This window comes from Odocoileus virginianus, unplaced genomic scaffold (genome assembly GCF_023699985.2).
Source record: "Odocoileus virginianus isolate 20LAN1187 ecotype Illinois unplaced genomic scaffold, Ovbor_1.2 Unplaced_Contig_6, whole genome shotgun sequence".
NCBI lineage: Eukaryota > Metazoa > Chordata > Mammalia > Artiodactyla > Cervidae > Odocoileus > Odocoileus virginianus.
Genome location: NW_027224323.1, coordinates 892158 through 917237, shown reverse-complemented (window position 1 = coordinate 917237; position 25080 = coordinate 892158). Strand labels below are relative to the sequence as shown.

The following is a 25080-nucleotide window of genomic DNA, read 5'->3' as shown; positions in this document are numbered from 1 at the left end:
ACGAACTGCTGGCATGCTCTCTCTCCAGGAGATTACTGAGGGCGTCTGAACACACTGTCCTCCTCGTGAGGAGGAAGTGATCAACATGCTTTGTCTTCCTCACCGGAGAGAAACCCGAGAGAATCCCAGGATCTCTTAGTCCTGATTATAATCTTGTTAAATCCATCGCTCCTTTAGTTCTGGAAGAGAAGCTTAAACCCCTTGTTTTCAGTGGCAAAGAAACAGTTCAAGAGTCGCCGATATGTATCTTGGACGATTTTTCCTCGTTTTAAATCTTAGGATGTTAAGGAAAGCAAAGATTCCTGACCTTCAAAGAGCCTGACTTCTTAGCCAGTGTAAAGGGCAAATGTCTGGATGCACTTAAGCTCCACTTAAGTGTATAATCTCATTATAAAAAGTGACAGATTGCCAGGGAAGCTCAACTGCCAGCCAGGATATCAGCAGGGAGTGTCTGCGTCATCAACGTCTCAGGAGGAGCAGCCAGTGGTTTGTGTTGTCTTGAGCCAACGGCAGCGGGGATAGGATAAAAAGTGGAAGCGGTGCACGTCCTCTCCCAACCCCTGGGACGCCCGCAGCCTCGGAGGAAGAAGGACCACGCGGAGTCCACCATGCGAGCCAACAAGATGAAGGTCCTGTTTCTGACTTTGGTCCTTGGTCTGGTCTGTTCTTGCCAGGAGAGTCCAGCTGAGCCACACCACTCACAGGTACCCAAAATGAGCTGATTGGGGAGGAGGTCTGCCTTGTTTGTGTGTGTGTGTGTTTCTTAGGGGTTTCTGTTACGTGGATTCATGGATGCTGTGTGAAGTCGTTCAGTCGTGTCTGACTCTTTGCAGCCCCATGGACTGTAGCCCGCCAGGCTCCTCTGTCCATGGGGTTCTCCAGGCAAGAATCCTGGAGTGGGTTGCCGTTTCCTCCTCCAGCAGATCTTCCCAACCCAGGGATTGAGACCAGCTCTCCCATACTACAGGCAGATTCTTTACTGCATGGGTCACCAGGAAAGCTCAGTCTCTACTGTCTGTTGAATGTCTGTTAGGTATTTTCACTGCTCTTGAAAAAGAGAGGAAAGTGAACTGAAGGTGTTAACCAGTCAGTTGTGTCTGACTCTTTGCAACCCCATAGACTATCCCACCAGTCTCCTCTGTCCATGGGATTCTCCACTCAAGAATACTGCAGTGGGTTGCCTTTTCCTCCTCCAGGGGATCTTCCTAACCCTGATTTCGAACCTTTGTTTCCCACAATGCAGGCAGATTCTTTACCATTGGATCCACCAGGGAATCTCATTTGATAGTAATCTTACAGTGAGTAACAACCACAAATACAGATACAGACACACACACACACACACACACACACACACACACACACACACACACAAGTATATCCCAGGAGATATACTTGTCTGCTTTCAGTAATTTTTTTTTTTAAAAGAACATCCTATTATCTTCCTTGTCTCTTAGGCATTTTCACTGCCTACGAGGATCAGTGAAGGGAGGAAAGTGAAGGGAAGGTGTTGGTTACTCAGTTCTGTCCGACTCTTTGCAAACACGTAGACTGTATCCCACCATGCTCCTCCTCTGTCCATGGGATTCTCCAGGCAAAAATACTGGAGTGGGTTGCCATTTCCTCCTCCAGGGGATCTTCCCGACCCAGGGATTGAACCCACGTCTCCCACATTGTAGGCAGATGCTTTACTGCCTGAACCAGCAGGGAAGACCAAATCAGAGGAGGTTCCGTCAAAGCACTGTTGGATTGGAGTTCCGCATTTGACAAGAAAGCTTAAGGGGGTCACAGAAACACCTCAATTCCTTCTTCTTCCTTTGACTTGAATCTTTACATTATAAGCTGGGCTTTGCTCAATAAACTTGGGTAGCTCTGCCCCAGTGGAAGTGTACGGAAACCCCCGAAGGATGGTGTCAAAAAGGATGACTCACATTTCTAAGGGGAATTTTGCTTTTAGCTTTCAGGAGAATGGAAAACCCATTACATCGCCTCTGATAACACAGAGAAGACCAGTGAGAACGGGCCATTCAATGTTTATCTTCACAGCATCAACTTTAATGACAAAGGAGACTCCCTTGTTTTCCACTTCTTTCTCAAGTAAGTAAAAATGACCCAGAAGGAAAACACCTGTCAACCCCGGGTCTGAGATCGGGTGCGTCTCCCTCGTCTGCAGGGAGCTCTCTGGGTGATGCTGAGAGCAAGATGCCCTGAGCTGTGGGGCTGAGTAGGGTTGGGGGGCAGTTCCCCTGAGAGCCTCCAGGGAACATCCTGGAATCTTTAACCACCACTGAGTTTACTAAACACTCACAGCCCCCAAGGACCTCCCAGGGAATGTCCACTACACGGCAGATGGTTTACTGAGAACATGCAAACTCATGTACATATTTTGAGAAATAAAAACATTAATAAATAAGGACCTAATGTATAGCACAGGTGCCCCTAGTGGTAAAGAACCTGCCTGCCAGTGCAGGAGACAGAAGAGACCCGGGTTCAATGCCTGGGTGGGGAAGATGCCCTGGAGAAGGGCAGGGCAGACCACTCCAGTATTGTTGCCTGGAGAATCCCATGGACAGAGGAGCCTGGTGGCCTGCAGTGCATGGGGTCACACAGAGTCAGACACGACTGAGCAACTAATATAGAAACACAGTAAAACACTTAATAAATAAATAGAAAAGGGAAAGAATGAAGAGGCTTGTGCTTGGAGCTAATGGTATATAAATATATATAACTCATTATATGTCACACATGTACGCATGCTTAGTTGCTTCAGTCATGTGGACTGTTTCCTGCTGTGTAGTCAGCTTCCCGGTGGCTCAGCTGGTAAAGAATCTGCCTGCAATGTGAGAGACCTGCATCCCTGGGATGGGAAGATCCCCTGGAGAAGGGATAAGCTACCCACTCCAGTAGTATTCTTGGGCTTCCCCGTGGCTCAGCTGGTAAAGAATCTGCCTGCAATGTGAGAGACCTGTAACCCTGGGATGGGAAGATCCCCTGGAGAAGGGATAGGCTACCCACTGTAGTATTCTTGGGCTTCCCGGTGGCTCAGCTAGTAAAGAATCTGCCTGCAATGTGAGAGACCTGCATCCCTGGGATGGGAAGATCCCCTGGAGAAGGGATAGGCTACCCACTCCAGTATTCTTGGGCTTCCCTGTGGCTCAGCTGGTAAAGAATCTGCCTGCAATGTGAGAGACCTGCATCCCTGGGATGGGAAGATCCCCTGGAGAAGGGATAGGCTACCCACTGTAGCATTCTTGGGCTTCCCGGTGGCTCAGCTGGGAAAGAATCCACCTGCAACACAGGAGACCTGGGTTTGATCCCTGGGTTGTGAAGATCCCCTGGACAAGGGAAAGGCCACCCAACTCCAGTGTTCTGGCCTGGAGAATTCCATGGTTTGTATAGTCCACGGGGTGGCAAAGAGTCAGATGCAACCGAGCGACTTTGACTTTCCTATTTGAATGTCATTCACTATGCCAAATATCACATGTATTTTGCATGTGGGTGAATGTGTCTGTGTACACAGATGTCCTTTCACGTCAATTCCTAATATTATTATTGCTATTTTGTGCTATGCTGGGTCTTCCTTGCTCCGTGCAGGCTTTCTCTAGCTGTGGCGAGCTGGGGGCTACCCTCTAGTTGTGGTGCTCAGGCTTCTTCCTGTGATGGTTTCTCTAGTGGAGGAGCGCCAGCTCTAGAGTGCGGATTCAGTAACTGTGCCCCATGGGCTCACTTGCCGCTCTACATGTGGGATCTTCCGGGACCCGGGATTGAACCTGTGTTCCCGGCTTGGGCGGGTGCAGTCTCATCCATTGGACCACAGGGAAGTCCTCTTAAGGTGTTTTTATGCAGCAAGAGTTTGTTTTTGATAAAATTAAAGACTTTTTTTTTGGTTTTCTTTCATAGCCTGCACTTTGGGGCAATTATATCCTCTAAGAATGGGTTCTGCAGATGGCACGAGGTGGTAAAGAACCAGCCTGCCAATGCAGGGGACTTTAAGAGATTTGGGTTTGATCCCTGAGGTGGGACGACCCCCCTAGAGAAGGGAAAGGCAACCCGCTCCAGTGTTCTTGCCTGGAGAATTCCGTGGACCGAGGAGCCTGGTGGGGTACAGTCCATGGGGGTCACAGAGAGAGTCACACATAACTGAAACGACTTGGCATGCAGGCATGCAAACTCTAAGAATACACTGTCAGGACTGGGAGAGCGCTAAGGTCTGTGTTGATAGCTGTGCCTCTCAGCTTGAAGGAAAGGATTCAAGCCCAGACTTGTTGCATTCCTTTTTCTTTCCTACAATTCTGGCTTTCTCCATTCTTCTTTGCTTGTGAACGTTACCTGTTTTGTACTGTCAGTGTATCCCTGGAATGACTGCTCAAATATCATGCGTCCACGTGACAACCCTTGTCACTTGATCATCACTGGATGTTACAAGTTCCTCTGGTGAATCTCACACTGTCTCTGTCACTAAAGCGATTCGTGACACAGGGCATTGTGTGTGTGGGGGTGGTGGGGTGTTGGTGGAAGAAAATCCTCATGAGATGTGAATTTGGTATGACTTCTATCAACCAACTGGAAGCTGTTCTGTCTTTAAGGAACAACGGGAAATGCATAGAGTCGTCTGTTACTGGAACAAAGATAGGAAACAACGTTTACACGGCTGACTGTGAGTATGAGTGTTCCACGGGTAAATGTTTACTCAGGTTGAAATCTCGGTCTTAATCCCCTCAAGAAATGCATATGTGCAAATTCTAGTTCTACTAACGAGAGGCATCACCAGGCGCTGGTCCCTGAATCTCCCCCGCCTCGAATTTTGTCATGAACACAGAGTCCAAGCCCAGACCTTAGATAGCTCCTCCCAAAGATGGGTGGCTGGAGGACATGGAAAACCTGACTTAAGTTGTTCCAATGTGACCCAAGGCTCGTGGACCCAGGGCGGGTTTGGGCAAGTAGCATGCACTTGTCTGGGGCTAGGAGACTGAATTTCAGTAGCTATTTTTTCCTTTTTTCTCAATCTAATCTTTTTCTAATGAGCCATGGGGTTGGCATGTTTTGGGAACACAGTCAGGCGGTTTCACCTCCCATGTTGCTGAGTAATTGCAGGAAGGTGTGATGGAGCCCAGGAGAGGCAGGATGGACTAGAGGGTGTAGAAATGACACGTAGTAGGTTGGCGCTGCATCCCGTCCAGACGCACGGGGCAGAGTGGATGGGTAGAGAGGACGGGTGTCCCTCCAGGTGGGGACAGAGCTCACTGCTAGGTAAACCGTCTTCACAGCAACAAGCGTGGCAACAGGCTCTGTCGTAACCCAGCCTGAGGGGCAGAGGAGACATAGTAATTAATAGAAATTGTCCAGAAGGCTGCCATGCACAGGGCCGGCACTCAATAACAGAGAGTTTTTCCTTCTAATTAAATATCTAAAAAAAAATTTTGTGATGAAAATTTTAATTGTTTATTCATTGCTTCCTTAAAACGCATCTCCATGAAACATCTCCGATTGTCCCCGATTTCATCTTTTAAATTTATCTTTAATTGGACGATGATGGCTTTACGGTGTTGCGTTGGCGTCTGCGGTACAACGTGGATCCGTTGAATGTATACTATTATGTCCTCCCCCTATGACCTCCCACCGCACCATCCCACCCCTCTTGGTCATCACAGAGTGCTGAGCTGAGCTTCCTATAGGGCAGCTGCCAAATCAGCTCTACGTACACGGATATCCCCTCCCTCCATAATCTCCCTGTCTCCCCATCTCACCCTTCTAGGTCATCACAAAAACACTGACCTAGCCCCCTCTGGTACACAGCACCTTCCCACTAGCTATCTATTTTACAACAGGCTCGTGTGTACACATCAGTGCTACTATTGGAAATGGTTTGTTGCTTTTGGTCTTGAGCAGAAATCAAGTCCATGTCTGAGATAACCGAAATACAGAGATTTTTTTTTTTTTTAAAGCTTGGGACTTGATAAAGCACTCACGTTGTTCAAAACGCGTTCATTAGAATGCATGTTCTAGAAAACATGTTAGGAACGTGGCAAGGAGTGACCAGTCAACTGCTTGAGAAGATGGGACTGAGGAAAAGTCTTGCCTTCTCTCCTTACTGTAATAGCAACTCCAGCATTTGACACAGGGATGAGACAGAGATCGACAGGCAGCTGTGCTTGCCGATAGGGTAAATACAGAAGGTATCGCTGCCAGCAGGCTAAATTCACCGCGATAGAGCCATGATCTACCAATATAATAAATTACTCAAGATGGGGCTAAATCTGCCTATTTTCCCTCTCTAACAAAGATGCGGGAGTCAATCGATTCCACTTTATTCTGGTGTCTGACGATGGTCTGATAGTGGTTTCTGAAAATGAGGATGAAGCAGGCCAGATATCCAGACTCGTCGGACTCTTGGGTATGTATTACAGCCTGACGACATTCCCACTGCCATGGAACAGCAGCATTGCTGTATTTTTACTCATAATTCATCACGTGCTTTCATTATTCGTTTACGAGGGCGAGGCCTTTGTGTTCAACAACCTAAGAGCCCTGTAAAGTAATCTAACATAGAAAGAGAGGTGGAGAAAGTAGATGCAAGTGGTGGGACGTGTCATCGGACAATTCAGAATTTCCACCTGTTAAAGGTGAAATATAGAAGTACTGAGCTTCCTCTTTGAAGGCATGGCTATAATGAAAGTGATAGTCACTCAGTCGTGTCTGACTCTCGCGACCCCGTGGACTGTAGCCCACCGGACTCCTTTGTCCATGGGATTCTCCAGGCAAGAATACTGGACTGGGTTGCCGTGCCCTTCTCCAGGGAATCTTCCTAACCCAGGGATCAAACCCAGATCTCCTGGATTGGCGGTCACTTTCTTTACCTTATAGTGAAGTTGTCCTCAATTCCTTCATGTTATGCCACTTTTCCCATGTATCCCAAGCCTTGAAACAGAAGCTTTAAAAATACATCTTTGTCCTGTTCATCTGTCCAAGGCATTGTTCTTAGGAACATTGACATCACCCCCAAATAACCACGTGGAAACGCTGAGAGGTGTGTGTGCCATGGGGAGTTGTTGCTGTTCCTTGTTCAGTCGCTTAGAGTTGCAGCTGACTCTTTGCAAACTCCATGGACTGCAGCACGCCAGGCTCCCTGGGGATGGCAGGTATCTGTTTCAGGAAAGGTACTGAGTAGAGCCTTGGGTCAAAGAAATAGTCAATAGTCTCCCATTATCATGTATGACATGGTGAGCATGTGTCTATCAGGGGAGAACTCTTGTTTGCTATTTATTTGGGCCCAGAACAAGACCTGAGCATGGATACTAGGTACAGAGACTCGGAAGTTGGTCAAGGAGCAAGGTGGTTCCATACTGTGATGGAAGGAGCCCCAAATTCATGGAGTTCCAGCGAGTCTCTGGGGTCCTGCTGCTGATGCTGGGGGCCGGGGCTGCTTACACAGTTGGATGGGGATTAATTCTTAAGATAGACAGCAGACATCTGAGTCACGGGAAATGGTAACTGTTTGAGTCTCTCTTCTGTTATTCCAAGTGAAACCTGATGAGCACATTCGGTTCTTCTCATTGTGTCTTCAGCAACGGTTAGGGGCTCTAATGGGTAAATTACCACTTCCTGCATTGTGATTTCCAGGCAAAGAAGACGATGTCGACGATCACGACCTGGAGAGATTCAAGGAGGAGATTAGAAAATTTCAGATTCCAGAGGAAAATATTGTGGATTTCACCAAGGGTGGTAAATGGAACTATACTTTTTTCCCTGAATCTTTCACCCCGTAGGTACATACACTACCAGGAAACAAATCAGTTTGCTTGTAATTTGTTTTTTCGCAACTAACCTTTTATATAATCCACTACTTAAGAAATGTTAAAATTACCAGAATGGGTCATATTTGATGGGTCTCTTATTCCTGCCCATTTGATCTCCCCTTAGGTGGCTGTTAGACCCAGTGAAAAAAAAGAGTGATGTCAACTCCACCTAATTGTAAGTAAACACACTCTGCTATGAATGCTATTTCATCAAAGAAATCAGTAAGGACATGCTGTGCTTTCATATGTGTAAAAATTCATAAGTAACCATGTTTTCCCCAATGACTTACATTCTATTGCCGGAGAACATTTTTTTTTTTTTTCTGTTACACTAGGCTACGTTGCATTTCTTGAGCCCTATTAAATTTCACACTGGTTGGTTGATGAACGCCGAGCAGTTTTAGTGAGAAAAACTGAATTCTGAAGGACTGGGGGCAATCGCCGGATTCATCAGAGGCAAGCAGGAATGGCCCCAAGCTGGTGGAAACTAAATTGTGTTCCCATCAGTCCTGATCTCAAGGTTGTCCACGCACTTCCTTCCCTCAAGGAGAACCGGGATTAAAGTGAGGTCACATTTTATGCAAGGCGGCTGTTTAATCTCTCGTGATTCTGACAGAACCAGTGAAGGTCTTCCAACCACACTGTCTTAAACACACACTTGAATTACCTTTCCCATTCAAAGAGTGATTTTCTTCAAGTGAGATACTTAAACTTTCTCCACTCAGACTGCCTCTGAAAATGACACTGGTCTAGGCTAACGTGCGGCTTTCATTTTTCTGCTGAGGCAAAATGGAAGGAAAGAAAGCAAATTAAAAATAAAGGAGCTTCTAGGCAAATGTGATAAGAAAGAGGTGGTACACAGGTACAGTGAAATATTAGTCAGCCATTAAAAAGCATGAACCAATGCCATTTGCAGCAAGATGGATGCAACGGAGATGATCATACCGAGTGAAGAAAGAAAGAGGAAGACAAATATCGTGATGTCACTTATATATGGAAAGTAAAATATGGCACGAAGGAACTTATTTACCCAACAGAAGCAGATTCACAGATAGAGAAAACAGACTTGTGGTTGCCTAGTAGTAGGAGGCTGGGGAAGAGAAGGCTTGGGAGTTTGGCATTAGCAGATGCAAACTGTTAAATACAGGATGGATAGGCCAAAAATTCTCACTGTATAGCACAGGGAAATATATGCAAGAACTCAAAAACCTACATGGGAAAAGAATCTGAAAAACGATTGATATATGTATGTATAAACTAATCGTGTTGTTATACACCTGCCTGAAACGAACACATCGATACTTAACTATCCTCCAATGTAAAACAAAATTTAAGAATCAATTCTTGAAGACCCCAAAGACAAAGTTTGTGCAAATAGCGGGGTTTACTCCAATCTCAGAGTCTGTAAGCTGTATTTAGAGGAACCATTCCCATGAAAATGCAGCCTGTGTTCGTGACTCCTACCATGCATCCTGCAGGTAAAGGATCCCACCATATGTACATCCTGGGGAAAATTCCACACGGACCCTCACCTACATCACAAGATGTGGAGCAGTGAGGTCCACCAGGATTCTGACATTGGATCAGCTACCAGCTCTTGTACCCTGGACAGCCTACTGCCCGAGGCTCACCCCTGTCAGTTGTCACAGTGTTCACTCTCCTAAACCTTTGGTTTTCTTTTATTCACCTACAGAGTCAGTGAGACCAGACATCTCCTCTTCCCCATGGAATAAAGATCAACCACATGATGACGACCTTCCTGGTTCCTGATCAACATGATCCTTCTCTCTTCACACTCACAAGACTCCCTTTCCCGTCTCATCTCTCCTGGTCACTAGTCACATCCGGTCTGTTGCTGTTTGATTTCTGAGGGTTTAAATAAACTGGCTTAATACACACCTGACTTACGTGTGTCTCTATAGAAAGTGCCCAATTTTAAAATGCACAAATATGCATATCCAATTCAACTATCCAGAAAGATATGCCTATAATAGGATAGTTGTTCCACCGGAGACGATTCTGACGGGGGTTAGATAGAGATGTCCTAGAGGTGTCTAGCAGAGAAGGACACAGAAAAGTGTACACAATCACAGGACAGAGGACAGGATTAGGGATCCTCTTACTGTACCGGAGGGGACAGTCTGGTCAAGATGTGCCTGAAAGCACCGTATTTATCACAGGGAAAGGAGTTTGTGTTTCCCTGTCTGAGCTTCACAGAGAGAAAGTGTAAGATGCCGTGGGCCACAACAGGAAAAATGTGTATTCTGACAGCACAAACCCTTTGGAAACTGAGGTCAAGGACTGACGTTTCTTGACCACTGTATCACTAGTGACCAAAATCCAGCAACAGCTGAGACCTGGTCAGTCCATATGATCATGCAGTCAGTGTACTGTCTGAAGGAACAGGATGACTGACTCAGTCAGGAAGCTGTCAACCACACCTAAAGTGGGTCTCCAGATTTGTATGCTTCGAAGAGTAGTGGATGCTAGGATTTGCAAGGATTGGGCATTCCAAATATCAAGGGCACAGCACACTGTTCTGCACCCCCATGGTGGCTGAGCTGTATACAATCAACAAGACCTAGCAAACACTCAAGAGATAGAATTTATTCCAAGGGTGGGGTGAAAGCTCAGAGATCTGGTTCAAGTCCTGGGAAAAAATAATCCAAGACCTAAGTGATATTTAAAAGAAGAGAAGCAAAAGGCAAAGGAGGAAGGGAAAGATATACCTCTCTGAAGGCAGAGTTCCAGAGAAGAGCAAGAAAGCCTGATGGGAGCAAGGCAAAGAAACAGAGGGAAACAAGAGAATAGGAAAAGACTACAGATCTCTTCAAGAAAATCAGAGATACCATGGGAATATTTCATGCAAAGATGGGCTCGATAAAGGACAGAAACGGTAAGGACCTAACAGAAGTAGAAGAGATTAAGAAGAGGTGGCAAGAATACACAGAACAAACTGTACAAAAAAGGTCTTCATGACCTAGATAACCATGATGGTGTGGTCACCCACCTAGAGCCAGACATCCTGGAATGCAAAGTCAAATGGGCCTTAGGAAGCATCACTATGAACACACCTAGAGGAGGTGATGGAATTCCACTTGAGCTATTTCAAATCCTAAAAGATGATGCTGTGAAAGTGCTGCACTCAATATGACAAGAAACCTAGAAAACTCAGCAGTGGCCACAGGACTGGAAAAGGTCATTTTCATTCCAATCCCAAAGGAGGGCAATGCCAAAGAATGCTCAAATTACCACATGATTGCACTCATTTCCCAGGCTAGCAAAGTAATGCTGAAAATTCTCCAAGCTAGGCTTCAACAGTCCATGAACTTCCAGATGTTCCAACTTCCAGATGTTCAAGCTAGATTTAGAAAAGGCAGAGCAACCAGACATCAAATGGCCAACATCCGTTGGATCATAGAAAAAGCAAGAGAGTTATAGAAAAACATCTGCTTCACTGACTATGCCAAAGCCTTTGACAGGGTGGATCACAACAAACTGTGGAAAATTCTTAAAGAGATGGGAATATCAAACCTTACCTGCCTCCTGAGAAAACAGTATTCAGGTAAAGAAGCAACAGTTAGAAATGGAAATGGAATAACAGACTGGTTCCAAATAGGAAAAGGAGTACGTCAAGGCTGTATATTGTCACCCTACTTATTTAACTTATATGCAGAGTACATCATGAGAAATGCTGGGCTGGATGAAGCACAAGCTGGAATCAAGATTGCCTGGAGAAATATCAATAACCTCAGATATGCAGATGACACCACCCTTATGGCAGAAAGTGAAGAGCAGCTAAAGAGCTCCTTGATGAAAGTGAAAGAAGAGAGTGAAAAAGCTGGCTTAAAACTCAATATTCAGAAAACTAAGATCATGGCATCTGATCACATCACTTCATGGCAAATAGATGGAGGGAAATGGAAACTGTGACATACTTTATTTTGGGGGGGCTCCAAAATCACTGCAGACAGTGACTATGGCTATGAAATTAAAAGATGCTTGCTCCTTGGAAGAAAAGCTATGAGAAACCTAGGCAGTGTATTAAAAACCAAAGCATCACTTTACTGAGAAAGGTCTGTATAGTCAAAGCTATGGTTTTTCCAGTGGTCATGTACGGATGTGAGTAGGACCATAAAGAAGACTGATCACCAAAAAACTGATGCTTTTGAACTGTGGTGTTGGAGAAGACTCTTGAGAGTTCCTTGGACTGCAAGGAGATCACACCGGTCAATCCTAAGGGAAGTCAACCCTGAATATACATTGGAAGGACTGATGCTGAAGCTAACGCTCTGATATTTTTGGCCACTGGATGCAAAGAGCCAACTCATTGGAAAAGACACTGATGCTGGGAAGGATTGAGGACTGGAAAAGAAGGGGTTGGCAGAGGATGAGATGGTTAGGTGGCATCACCAACTCAATGGACATGAGCAAACTCCAAGACGGTGAAGGACAGGGAAGCCTGGCGTGCTGCAGTCTATGAAGATACAGAGAGTCAGACATTACTGAGTGACGGAACAACAACAAAGTCATTTTTAATAGAATAAATTTTTTTTCCATTTATTTTTATTAGTTGGAGGCTAATTACTTTACAATATTGTAGTGGTTTTTGCCATACATTGACATAAATCAGCCATGGATTTACACGTGTTCCCCATCCCGATCCCCCCTCCCACCTCCCTCTCCACCCTATCCCTCTGGGTCTTCCCAGTGCACCAGCCCCGAACACTTGTCTCATGCATCCAACCTGGGCTGGTGATCTCTTTCACCATAGATAATATACATGTTTCGATGCTGTTCTCTTGAAACATCCCACCCTAGGTTTCTCCCACAGAGTCCAAAAGTCTGTTCTATACATCTGAGTCTCTTTTTCTGTTTTGCATATAGGGTTATCGTTACCCTCTTTCTAAATTCCATATATATGTGTTAGTATACTGTATTGGTCTTTATCTTTCTGGCTTACTTCACTCTGTATAATGGGCTCCAGTTTCATCCATCTCATTAGAATTGATTCAAATGAATTCTTTTTAATGGCTGAGTAATATTCCATGGTGTATATGTACCACAGCTTCCTTATCCATTCGTCTGCTGATGGGCATCTAGGTTGCTTCCATGTCCTGGCTATTATAAACAGTGCTGTGATGAACATTGGGGTGCACGTGTCTCTTTCAGATCTGGTTTCCTCGGTGTGTATGCCCAGAAGTGGGATTGCTGGGTCATATGGCAGTTCTATTTCCAGCTTTTTAAGGAATCTCCACACTGTTCTCCATAGTGGCTGTACTAGTTTGCATTCCCACCAACAGTGTAAGAGGGTTCCCTTTTCTCCACATCCTCTCCAGCATTTATTGCTTGTAGACTTTTGGATAGCAGCCATCCTGACTGGAGTGTAATGGTACCTCGTTGTGGTTTTGGAAAAAAAAAAAATAGAATAAATGTTTTAGTTCCTACATAGACAAAGGCTCCAAGTGGGTTAGAAGTGGCCAATGACAAAGGCATCTGTAATGAATATTTCCATGGCTTTGTTGATCGTAACAAAGACCAAGGTCAATGTTTAAATTAACTGAAATATTAAGAAAACAATGCAAGAGTGGTGGATGTGTGTCCTGGACAGCATATCCCAGTTTGATCTCAAGATATAAAGGAAAACAAATATTCCTGACCTTTAAATATCAGGTTTGTATTGTGATTTCTGACTCACTCTAAAGGTCAAGCGTCCAGAGTCACTTAAGCATCTGCTAACACAATCCTCGTGATTAAAATGACAAAATGCCACGAAAGCTCAGCCCTGCCAAGCAGGATATTGAAGATGATTTCGAAGACCCAGGTCTTCGGGAGGAAGAACCACTGGTTCATGACGCGTCACGCCAACATCACGATCCTATAAAAAGCGGCACAGTTCGCATCCTGTCCAACCCCTGGGACGCCCTCAGCCTCGACAGAAGAGAGACCACAAGAGACGCAAGATGAAGGTTCTGTTCCTGACTCTTCTCCTTGGTCTGGCTTGTCCCGCCCAAGAAGAGGAAGCTGAGCAAAGTGTCTCCGAGGTACCAGGGACGGTCTGATGTGGGAGGAGGTCTTGGGTGTGTGTGTGTCCCCCTTTTGTGGTTTCGTTATGTGGATCCATCAGCACCTTGTATCCCTCCAACTGATCATTGTCCCATTTACTGGCTCTAGACCTGTTCCACTTCATCTCTGTATCATCTCTCCTGTGTATTAATTGACTCTCAAGAATCTTTCCTGCTCTTGCCACAGAGAAAGAGGATCAGTCAAGCAGCTGTTGCAACTCTTGCCTTTGACATCCGCGCTCAAGCTCTCTCAGAGTTGTCTCTGTTCCTTCTTTCAGTCTGACTTCAGTTTTACATTACTCTAGGAATCCCGCTTTGTTCAGTCAAGTGAGACCACGTGGGCTGCTTTGCACGAGGGATGGGAAACCCATGAAGCATGAAGCTGGAGCAAAGAGAAAGACAAGGACTAAAATTTCCAAGGGGAATTTTCGCTCTCAGCTTTCAGGAAAATGGAGAGTCGTGTACATTGCTCCCGGTAATGCAGTGATCAGGAACGTCTCATTGGGGTTTTCCCTTGTTAAACTTGAAACTGACGGTAAGTGGGGCACAATAAAGATCGATGTCTGTGCTGAGTAAAAATCACCCAGAAGGAAAACAGCTGTCAACCCCGAGCCTGAAGGAGGGTGTGTCTTCCCAGTCTGCAGGGAGCCCTCTGGATGATGTTGAGAGCGTGACCCCCTGAGCTGTGGGGCTGGGCAGGGTCTCTGAGCTGGGGGGAGGGCAGTTCCTCTGTGAGCCTCCAGGGACTGTCCTGGAGTCTTTCATCACCACTGCGCTTACTAAACACTCACAGCCCAAGGACCACCCAGGGAGTGTCCACTACACTGCAGAAGGTTTACTGAGAACATGCGAACTTGGGTATGTATATGGAGGAATAAAAACACTAAGAAAAAGCAATATAATAGTTCTGCTTGCAGTGACTCGTTTATAGATATATAAATAAATATAATATATATGTATGTATTGATAGTATACTTAGGATCAATTGCAACCACACATACTGATACAGACTCACACACACACACACATACATATCCTATCCTAGGAAACATACCTGTTTGTTGTCACTAAATTTTTAAAGATCATTATCTTACTCTTTGCTGATTTTTTGTTTGTTTTTGCAATTTTTGAGCTCTATGTTTGAATTTTCACACGGCTGCTCTTTCAGAAACCAGCTATCCTAAAGCGTGCGTGCATGCAAAGTCATTCGGTCATTGTCCGACTCTGTGCAAACCCTCTGTCATAGCCCGCCAAGCTCCTGTGTCCACAGGATCACCCAGGCAAGAATACTGGAGTGGGTTGCTATGCCCTCCTCCGGGGGATCTTTCTGACCCAGGGATGGAACCCGTGTCTCCTGCATGGGCAGGTGGGTTCTTTACCACAAACACCACCTGGGAAGCCCCTTACTGAAGTGTATTTATGTGTAATTATATGCACTTTTGTGGAAGGCATAGTTCAAAGTGTTTTGACACGTGCACACCCTTTTCACGACCTCCACAGTCCAGAAACAAAATTCCTCCATCTCTGCCAAAAATCTCTTTTTTCTTGCCATTAGTTTCTACTCCTTGAACCGCAGATAACAATGGATCTGCTTATTCTCGCCTCTTCTGGAGCCTCAGGCAGCAAGATTATGCACCTTGAGTCATTTTTCCCCAGTTAAACACTCAGCAGAATGTTTAAAATGTTATCTCAGTGTCTGCATATACAGGGAGTCACATTTTTCAAGCCAAGTGAAAAGATATTGTTTGCATGTAAAAAACTGTGTATATTTTTCATGTAATAGAAAATGGTTTTCTTCCTAATTTCTAGGTGTTTTGAGTAACTTCAATTTATTAATAACAGAGAAAACAATTCACTGTGGATATTGTTTTCAAAGGTGTCTGATAATCTAATTTTGATAATTCATCTAATTAATCTAATCTTCCTATGGACCAAATTCACCGTTTATCACACATGGATTATACGAAGTCAAAGTCTTTTGTTATACAGTTGACAATATATGCAGGCATGCATGTTAAGTTGCTTCAGTCGTGTCTGACTCTTTGCGACTCCACGGACTGTAGCCCCGCCAGGTTCCTCTGTCCATGGGATTCTCCAGGAAAAAATACTGGAGTGGGTAGCCATCTCCTTCTCCAGGGAATGTTCCTGACCCAGGATCAAACTTGGGTCTCCTGTACTGAGGGGGGTTCTTTACCCTCTGACCCACCGCAGAAGCCCTGACAATATACACCTTCTTATATTATGTATATGTAACTTCCTTATGGCATATAAGCATATTATGTGTACTTGTGTGTTTGCCTGTGTGTGTGTATGTGTCAATGTGCATACATCCACACGTGTGTCTTTCAGCGTTCAAGCCTCTATATGGTGTTGTGATGGAAGAAAGGTGTGTGTCTTGAGAAAACTCTTTCTCTAACTTTTTGTGATTTTTTTCCTATCATATTCCCTAATGAACAGTGTCCGGGTTTTGAGAACCCCAATGTCACGATGGATACACCTCTGTTTCCAGGAAGTATTTTTTTTAAAAAGACCCAGAGGGATCGGGTAGAGAGGGAGCTGGGAGGGGGGATCGGGCTGGGGAACACATGTAAATCCATGGCAGATTCATGTCAATGTATGACAAAAACCACTACAATATTGTAAAGTAATTAGCCTCCAACTAATAAAAAAAGGATATATTATTTTCATTTCTTCCTATAACTCTAGATTTCTCCATGTTCATTTGGCTTTAAACATGACTTGCTTTGTCGTGGTTAATTTTGGAACTACTGCTCAGATTTAATACATAGATGACCCACCCTTGTGGCCTGATAGGTGCTTGGTCTTAGCGAATGTATTTCTTCTCTTTCAAAGGTCACATTTCTCAGAGGCACTAACGTGACACCTCACGCTTAATCTTGGGGAGAACCAAAGAAAATCCTAACTATATCTCATATTTGCATTACTTAAATCAATCACCGTGACTATTTATTGTTTTAAGGTTGCATGGAAACTGGGAAAAAATGCATTTCTGGGGAAGAAAGAAAGATGACAACACTTATGTTGTTCACAGTAAGTATGAGAGTTTCACTGGTCAGAGTATATTTGGGTGGAAGTCTTGGCACAATGCCCTTCTATAAGAAACACACCTCATTTCTACTCCTACTAACAATCGGAGGGGTGAGCAGGCTCCATTCCCTAAGATTTCCAAGCACTATACTTTGTCATGAGACAAGGGTTCAAACACACGGCTTGGAGGTCTCCTCCCAACTTTGAGCATTACTCAACGTGCATAACCATGTGTAGACATCATACTCAAAGAACTTACAACATCCTTATGAACTCCTTTCTCAAGGGTCTACCTTGAGTCTGCACATCAGCATCCTTTACATTTTTTAATTTTACTTATTTTTAATTGAAGGATAATTGCCTACAATACTGACTTGGTTTCTGCCAAACAACAGCATGAATACCTTTTAAAAACAACCTTAAAAGATCTTAATTCATCGAAGGTATGGTGGATGAACTTGAACCCAAGGAAATAACCCTGAGCTCAACCGTAAAGGCAGCTTCCATTCAAAGCCATGAGGATGCTAGCTAAGATTTATAATCCTAAATTCTTTATAATGGCCCTAAACTACCTCCCTAATTTTACATGGCCTCAGGAGAACATATTTGACTCAATTTAATAAGAGTATTAGGTCAACTGTATGAAAGAGAAGTGAGAGTGAAGTCGTTCAGTTGTGTCTGACTGTTGGCGACCTCATGGACTGTAGCCTATCAGGCTCCTCTGTCCATGGGATTTTCCAGGCAAGAATAGTGGAGTGGGCTGCCATTTCCCTCTCCAGGGGATCTTCCCCACCCAGGGATCGAACCCAGGTCTCCTGCATTGCAGACAGACGCTTTTATCATCTGAGCCACTGAAGTGAAGTGAAGTGAAGTGAAGCCGACTCTTTGCGACCCCACGGACTGTAGCCTATCAGGCCCCTCCATCTGTAGGATTCTCCAGGCAAGAATACTGGAGTGGGTTGTCACTAGTGAAGCCCAATTGTATGGAAATGTGGGATTAAAAGTCTTGCCTGCTTTTCTTGATGTCATAAAAACTATAGTATTCATCTCACCCATGGAGTGAGGCAGAGATCAACACATGATTCACCATTGCTAATATTCTCAATTTGTGACCATAAATCTAACTGACAATAAATTAAAGCACAGTTGTATATTTGTATCTTTTCTCTCTCTCTCAGTTTTCGGTAGAAATGAACTCAGAATCGGTTAGGCTTCTGACAATGTTCTGGTGCTATGTGTTGTCAACCAGTTTGCATTCGGCGGGGAGACACGATTTGTTGGAATATTGGGTATGTGTGATATCCTCATATTCACATCCACATGGTCACGTAACATTTCCATTGTCAGGACTTTTATCCATAAAATAAGTATATGGTGACAGCATCAATTATGCAGTCTCCAGGACCTTGGACTTTATGTGCACTGAGTTAAATCCTGGAACGTAATCTCCTAAGAAAGATGAGCTTGTAGGGGTGGAAGTATCAGATCATCAGTCAGTTCAGTTCAGTTCAGTCGCTCAGTCGTGTCTGACTCTTTGTGACCCCATGGACTGCAGCACACCAGGCCTCCCTGTCCATCACCAACTCCTGGAGTTTACTCAAACTCATGTCCATCGAGTTGGTGATGCCATCCAACCATCTCATCCTCTGTTGTCCCCTTCTCCTCCTGCCCTCAATCTTTCCCAGCATCAGGGTCTTTTCAAATGAGTCAGTTCTTCGCATCAGGTGGCCAAAGTATTGGAGTTTCAGCTTCAGCATCAGTCCTTCCAATGAATATTCAGCACTGATTTCCTTTAGGATGGACTGGTTGGATTTCCTTGCAGTCCAAGGGACTCTCAAGAGTCTTCTCCAACACCACAGTTCAAAAGCATCAATTCTTTGGTGTTCAGCTTTCTTTATAGTCCAATTCTTCCATCCATACATGACTACTGGAAAAATAGTTGTGACTAGATGGACCTTTGTTGGCAAAGTAACATCTCTACTTTTTAATATGCTGTCTAGGTTGGTCATAACTTTTCTTCAAGGAGCAAGAGTCTTTTAATTTCATGGCTGCAGTCACCATCTGCAGTGATTTTGGAGCCCAAAAAATAAAGTCTGTCACTGTTTCCACTGTTTCCCCATCTATTTGCCATGAAGTGATGGGACCAGATGCCATGATCTTAGTTTTCTGAATGTTGAGTTTTAAGCCAACTTTTTCACTCTCCTCTTTCACTTTCATCAAGAGGCTCTTTAGTTCTTCTTCACTTTCTGCCATAAGGGTGGTGTCATCTGCATATCTGAGGTTCAGATCATCAAATGTTTCTAAAAAATTCCAAACTGTTGACATTAAACAAGGAACAAATTGAGTTTTACTAGAAATAGCTTTTGCATTTTAAAAATTTTTACATGGAGGAAATTACAATATTTTGTTGGTGTCTATTTTTTTTTTAAACACTTCAATTAACTTTAAGTCACAGTTCTAATGAGGCCACTCTCAATTTCTTTAGTTTGTACCAGTTTCCCAATCCACTCTAAGCCTTGAGACAGAAACTTACACAATAAATCTTCATCCTGTTCAATTTTTCAAATGCTTTGTTCTTGTAAACCCTGACATCACCCCACATAGCCCCACAGAAGCACTGAGAGATATGAACACCATTGGAACAACATGTGTCTGTTTTAGGAAGGATATTGGGTAGAATGGTGATTAATTAAAGAATACATCATTTTCCATTATCATGTGTGAGTGACAACGTTGTGTCGGGGAGGACCCTCTTTTCTATTTATTTGGATCCAGAACAAGACAGGAATGGAGGTACAGATGCTAGGAAGTTGGGCAAGAAGCAAGTTGGTTTCCCACCGTGAAACAAGGAGCCCCAAATTCATGGAGCTCCTGAGAGTCGTTGGGATCTTGCTGATGATGTTGGGGGTGGGTGGAGGTCTAGGTACAGAGTTGGACAGGGGTTAAGTCTTAAGACAGACTGCAGACATTGGGGTCATGAGAAATGGTAACTGTTTGAGGCTTAATTTATAACAAGGGAAGATCTGACTTGCACAGTCAACTTCTTGTTCTGTATTCAGAAAAATTTCTCTGGGTTCTAAGGGGCAAAATTCTGCTTGCTGTGTGGTGTTTTCCAGTGAAAGTAGACATTGAAGAGGAAGCCTTGGCGATATTCAATGAGCTGATAGACAAGAAAAAGGTTGAAGACAAAGATGTTGTGAATTTCATCGAAAGCGGTAACAGAATCATACTTTTTCGTAAATAGATCATTCACCCAATATGTAAATATACTATCAAGAAACAAATCAATTTGCTTAAAATTTCTTTCTCCATAAAAAAATCTTTTATATAATTCATTATTTTTTTAAAAAAATGGTCTTGGAAATAGTGGGGAATGGTAATAATCGGTGAATATTTTTTTTCTGTCCTTTTGATCTTTCCCCAGAGGACCGTCCTCCCTGTTCCCAAGAGACTTCAACAACCTCAGAGTAAGTCTGTTTCTGATGCTGTACTATTGAATAAACTATTGACGACACGTGGTGATTTCACACCTGCCAAATGCTGTAGGTAACGATTATTTGATGCAATAACTTACATTCTATCACTGGAGAACTTTGTCTGTTACATTAGGTACATTCTCTTCTCTGGAGCCATATTAAATTGCAAACAGGTTGGTTGATTCATGCTGAGAGCCTTTGGTGAGAAAGCCTTAACCTGGAGGAATCTCGCAGACCAGAGAGAAGCAAGAATGGCCACAAGTTGGTGGAAAATACTTAGTGTTCCCGTCAGTCCTGACCTCGTGGTTGTCCACCTATGTCCCTCCTCCACGAGAACTGGGATTAGAGAGAGCTCAGGATTTCTGCAAAACCAGAGTTTAATGTCACACGATGCTGACAAAACCAGTAAAGGCCTTCCAGCCACACTGTCTGAAATGTACATTTGGTTTATATCCCTCCTCATGAGAAGATATTCTTAAAGTGAGATCTTTAAAATTTCTCAACTAAGAAAGACTCAGAAGATGACAGTGATTTGGCTAAAGTGTGGCTTTTAATTTTCTTTTGGGAAAAAAAAAATAACATACAAGAAAAGCAAAGGAAAACTGTAGCTTTCAGGTGAATATGATAAGAAAGATGTAGTGCATATATTTAATGGAATATTACTCAGCTATTAAAAAAAAGCACAAAATCATTCTATTTGCAGCAATGTGGATGGTCCTAGGGATTGTCATCCTGAGTGAAGTCAGAAAGAGAAAGACAAATATTATATGATATCACTTATATGTGGAACCTGAAATATGTCATGAAATGATTTATTTACAACAGAGAAGAAGACACACAGATACAGAAAGCGAACTTATGGTTGCCTAATGAGAGGATGTTGGGAAACAGAAGGACTGGGAGTTTGGAGTTAGCAGATACAAACTATTATATACAGGATGGATAGACAACAAGCTCATACTCTATAGCACAGGGAACTATATTCAATACTCTGCAAATAACCTAAATGGGAAAATAATATGAAAGAAATAGATATTAATATATATCCATATCAACTAATCAGGTTGCTGTAGCCTTGAAGGTCATACAAAGTTGTTAATGAACTGTGTTCCAATACAAAATAACAATTAAAAGTTAACTCATGAAGATCCCAAATACAAAATTTGTGCAATTACAGACATGTTCTCCAATCACAGAGCCTGAACATGCATTCTGTAATCACAGCTCCTAGAATCCACCCCCAATAAGAAAGGTCACTCCATATGTACATCCTGGGGAAAATTCCACGTGGACCCCCACCTACATCACAAAGATGTGGAGTAGTGAGGTCCACCAGGATTCTGACACTGGATCAGCTACCAGCTCTTGCACCAGCCTAGTGCCTGAGGCTCAGTCCTGTCAGCCGTCACACAGACAACTCTACTAAACCTTTGCATCGGTTTTGTTCACCTAGAGAAAGAGTCCCTGAGACCAGACACATCCTCGTCTCCATGGAGTCAGGATCAACAACACGAAGATGACTTTCCTGGTTCCTAATTAACATGATCCTTCTCTCTTCACACACTCCCTTTCCCATCTCATCTCTCCTGGTCACTAATCCTGTCCTGCTTGGTGGGGTGTGATTTCTGAGGGTTTAAATAAATTGGTTTAATATACAGCTGAGTCCCCTGTGTGTGGACCAAAAGTCCCCATTTTACAACACACAAATATGCACATTAAATTTAATTATAGGGAAACATATGCCTAAAATAGGATAGGAGTTCCATCAGAGGCAGTTTTTAGAAAAAGTAAAAAGAGATGCTCTAGAGGTGTCCGGGGGGGGGCGGGGCAGGGGCGGAGAGGAGATAAAGGACTAAGCCATCCTGTGACAGGGTTGTGGACCCTTTTACTGTCATGGGAGGGGGCAGGCTGGTCGAGAACAATGTCCCTAGAAAGCATCTCATTCATTACAGAGAAAGAACTTGTGTTCTCCTCTCTGAGCTTCGTAGAGAGTGTAACACGCCACGGGCCACAACAGGAAAAGTGCATGGTCTGACAGCACCTGGACTTCTGCAATTGAACTGAAGGCTTGACTTTACTTCAGGACTGGATCACTAGCAATCAGAGGTGGCCAGGGTCTGAGCCATGGTGAATTCATAGTAACGGGACGTCAAGGCAGTGCTGGCAGGAACAAGATGATTGACAGCTAGACAGGAAGTGGTAACTGTTCACAGCATCTAGAGATGGCTTTCCAGCCTCTTGTGTTTCAGAGAGCAGTGGATGGTAGTGCTTCCAAGGAGAGGCCATTCCCACTGTCTTGGGGAGAAAAGACAGATCAGCTCCTCCGTGGTGCTCGAAGAAAACACAGATCAGCTCCCCGTGGTGCTCGAAGAATCTACAGTCTGAAAGATCAATCACCCTCAAGATACAGAATGTTCCAAGGGTTGGGGCAAAGCAAGCAGTTTTGGGAGGTGGGAAAGGAATACTAGACCTAAGTGATATTTAACAGAATAAATGTTTCAGTTCCTATATACACATGACCTCCAAGTGGGCTACAGCTGGCCAATGTCAAACGCACCAGTCATGAATGTTTCCATGGGTTAGTTCATAGTAACAGGGGTCAAGGGCAATGTTTAAGTTCTCCGACCTGTATAGCAGAGTGCAAGCAGTTGGACTTTGGACTCTGGTCTTCGCAGGTGGTCTGGAAATGCCTGACTCGATGAATGAATACACAGAGAGACAACTGAACACTAATTAAGATGGGGAATCTCTTAAGTAATGTTGAAAGGAAGACCTGGCATAAATATGTCAAAAATTTGAAACACACATATGTGGATTTATGTATATTTATAGACACATAATATACATATATATGTGTGACTTGTGTATTTGTGATGCCAATATTAATATGGAAAAACCCAATCATCACATCAAATTCAACAGATACCAATCATCAGGAAACTATAAGCAAATTTATATCACCAGAAATAACATGCCAGATAACACGCACACATTACTTGAAAGATGTGTTAATAATTCTGATATAGACAAAAAAGCACCTTTTACTGTCTTTAATCCACTAAAGAAATTGAGTAGAATGTTTGATAAATTTTCAGGGCTAGAAGATTTAATTAAAAATTTTCTAAGAAGAAATACCACTAAACTCACAGAAAGTCGCTCACAGATACACGATCGTGACTTCATATCAAAGTATTTTCTATTCTAATTTCATCCTGAGTCTTCTAGACAGAATTAAGTACTTCCAACAGGTTTCATTAAATTCTATACACCCAGAGAAAACATTAATTCCAAAATGTACTTGTATCCCAATATATAGCAGCAGTGTTTCCAATAGACAGGACATGGAAGCAACACAAATGTCCACCCACAGAGGAATGGATAAAGATACACTTGTTGTTGTTTACTTGCTAAGTAGTGTCTGACTCTTTGCCACCCCATGGACTATACACATTTCCAGGCTTCTCTGTTCATGGGATTTCCCAGGCAAGAGTCTTGGACATGCACAACGCAGCCATGTGCAGGGATGTGGACCTACAGAGCGTCACAGAGGGGGATGTATGTCCAAAAGCGAGAAACAAATGCAGTGTATAACTTATGTATGTGGAATCTACGAATAGCAAAGGGGGTACAGATGAGCCTAGTTCCAGGGCAGAGGCAGGGACACAGGCAGAGAGCACAAACATGTGGACACCAAGCGGGAAGCGGGGTTTGAGAGGGTGTGGGAGACTGGGACTCACATACGGAAAGCCGACTGATACCGTGAGTAGCGGAGGTAACGAAGGAGACCCTACGGTCCGCAGAGGGAGCTTTACTCAGCGCTCTGTGGTGGTCGGGATGGGAAGGAGTTCCAGGGACGAGGGGATACATGTGCGTGTGCAGTTGATTCAGTTTGCTGCAAGGCAGAACTGGCACAACAGTGTAAACACGTACATGCCAACAAAATTCCACAGTTCCGCATGCACATGCGTGCTGTGTCATAAACAGACCAACACACGAACACGCTGAAGACCCAAGCCTTCCACTGTGTGGATCACAGTCAGCTGTGCAAAATTCTGAGAGATGGGCATACCAGACCACCTGACCCACCTCTTGAGAAACCTGTATGCAGGTCAGGAAGCAACAGTTAGAACGGGACATGGAACAACAGACTGGTTCCAAATAGGAAGAGGAGTACGTCAGGGCTGCTTATTGTCACCCTGCTTTATTTAACTTATATGCAGAGTACATCATGAGAGACGCTGGGCTGGAGGAAGCACAAGCTGGAATCAAGATTGCCGGGAGAAATAGCAATAACCTCAGATATGCAGATGACACTACCCTTATGGCAGAAAGCGAAGAAGAACTAAAGAGCCTCTTGATGAAAGTGAAAGAGGAGAGTGAAAAGGGTGGTTTAAAGTTCAACATTCAGAAAACTAAGATCATGGCATCCGGTCCCATCACTTCACGGCAAATAGATGGGGAAAGAGTGGCTGACTTTATTTTTCTGGGCTCTAAAACCACTACAGATGGTGATTACAGCCATGAAATCAAAAGACGCTTACTCCTTGGAAGGAAAGTTATGACCAACCTAGACAGCATATTAAAAAGCAGGTATATTATCTATAGTGAAACAGATCACCAGCCCAGGTTGGATGCATGAGACAAGTGCTCAGGCCTGGTGCACTGGGAAGACCCAGAGGGATTGGGTAGAGAGGG

The 25080-nt window shown here is 43.9% G+C and overlaps 1 protein-coding gene across 1 annotated transcript; it reads left to right on the top strand.

Moving 5' to 3' along the window:
- The first annotated feature begins 513 nt into the window (after window positions 1-513).
- Window positions 514-9699, top strand: LOC139033875 (odorant-binding protein-like). The gene is made up of 7 exons (XM_070463779.1): window positions 514-704; window positions 1958-2097; window positions 4587-4657; window positions 6284-6394; window positions 7621-7722; window positions 7921-7971; window positions 9490-9699. Exons 1-6 carry the CDS (start codon window positions 609-611, stop codon window positions 7929-7931), a joined length of 531 nt encoding a protein of 176 aa, XP_070319880.1. The 5' UTR covers window positions 514-608; the 3' UTR covers window positions 7932-7971; window positions 9490-9699.
- Window positions 9700-25080: the final 15381 nt, after the last annotated feature.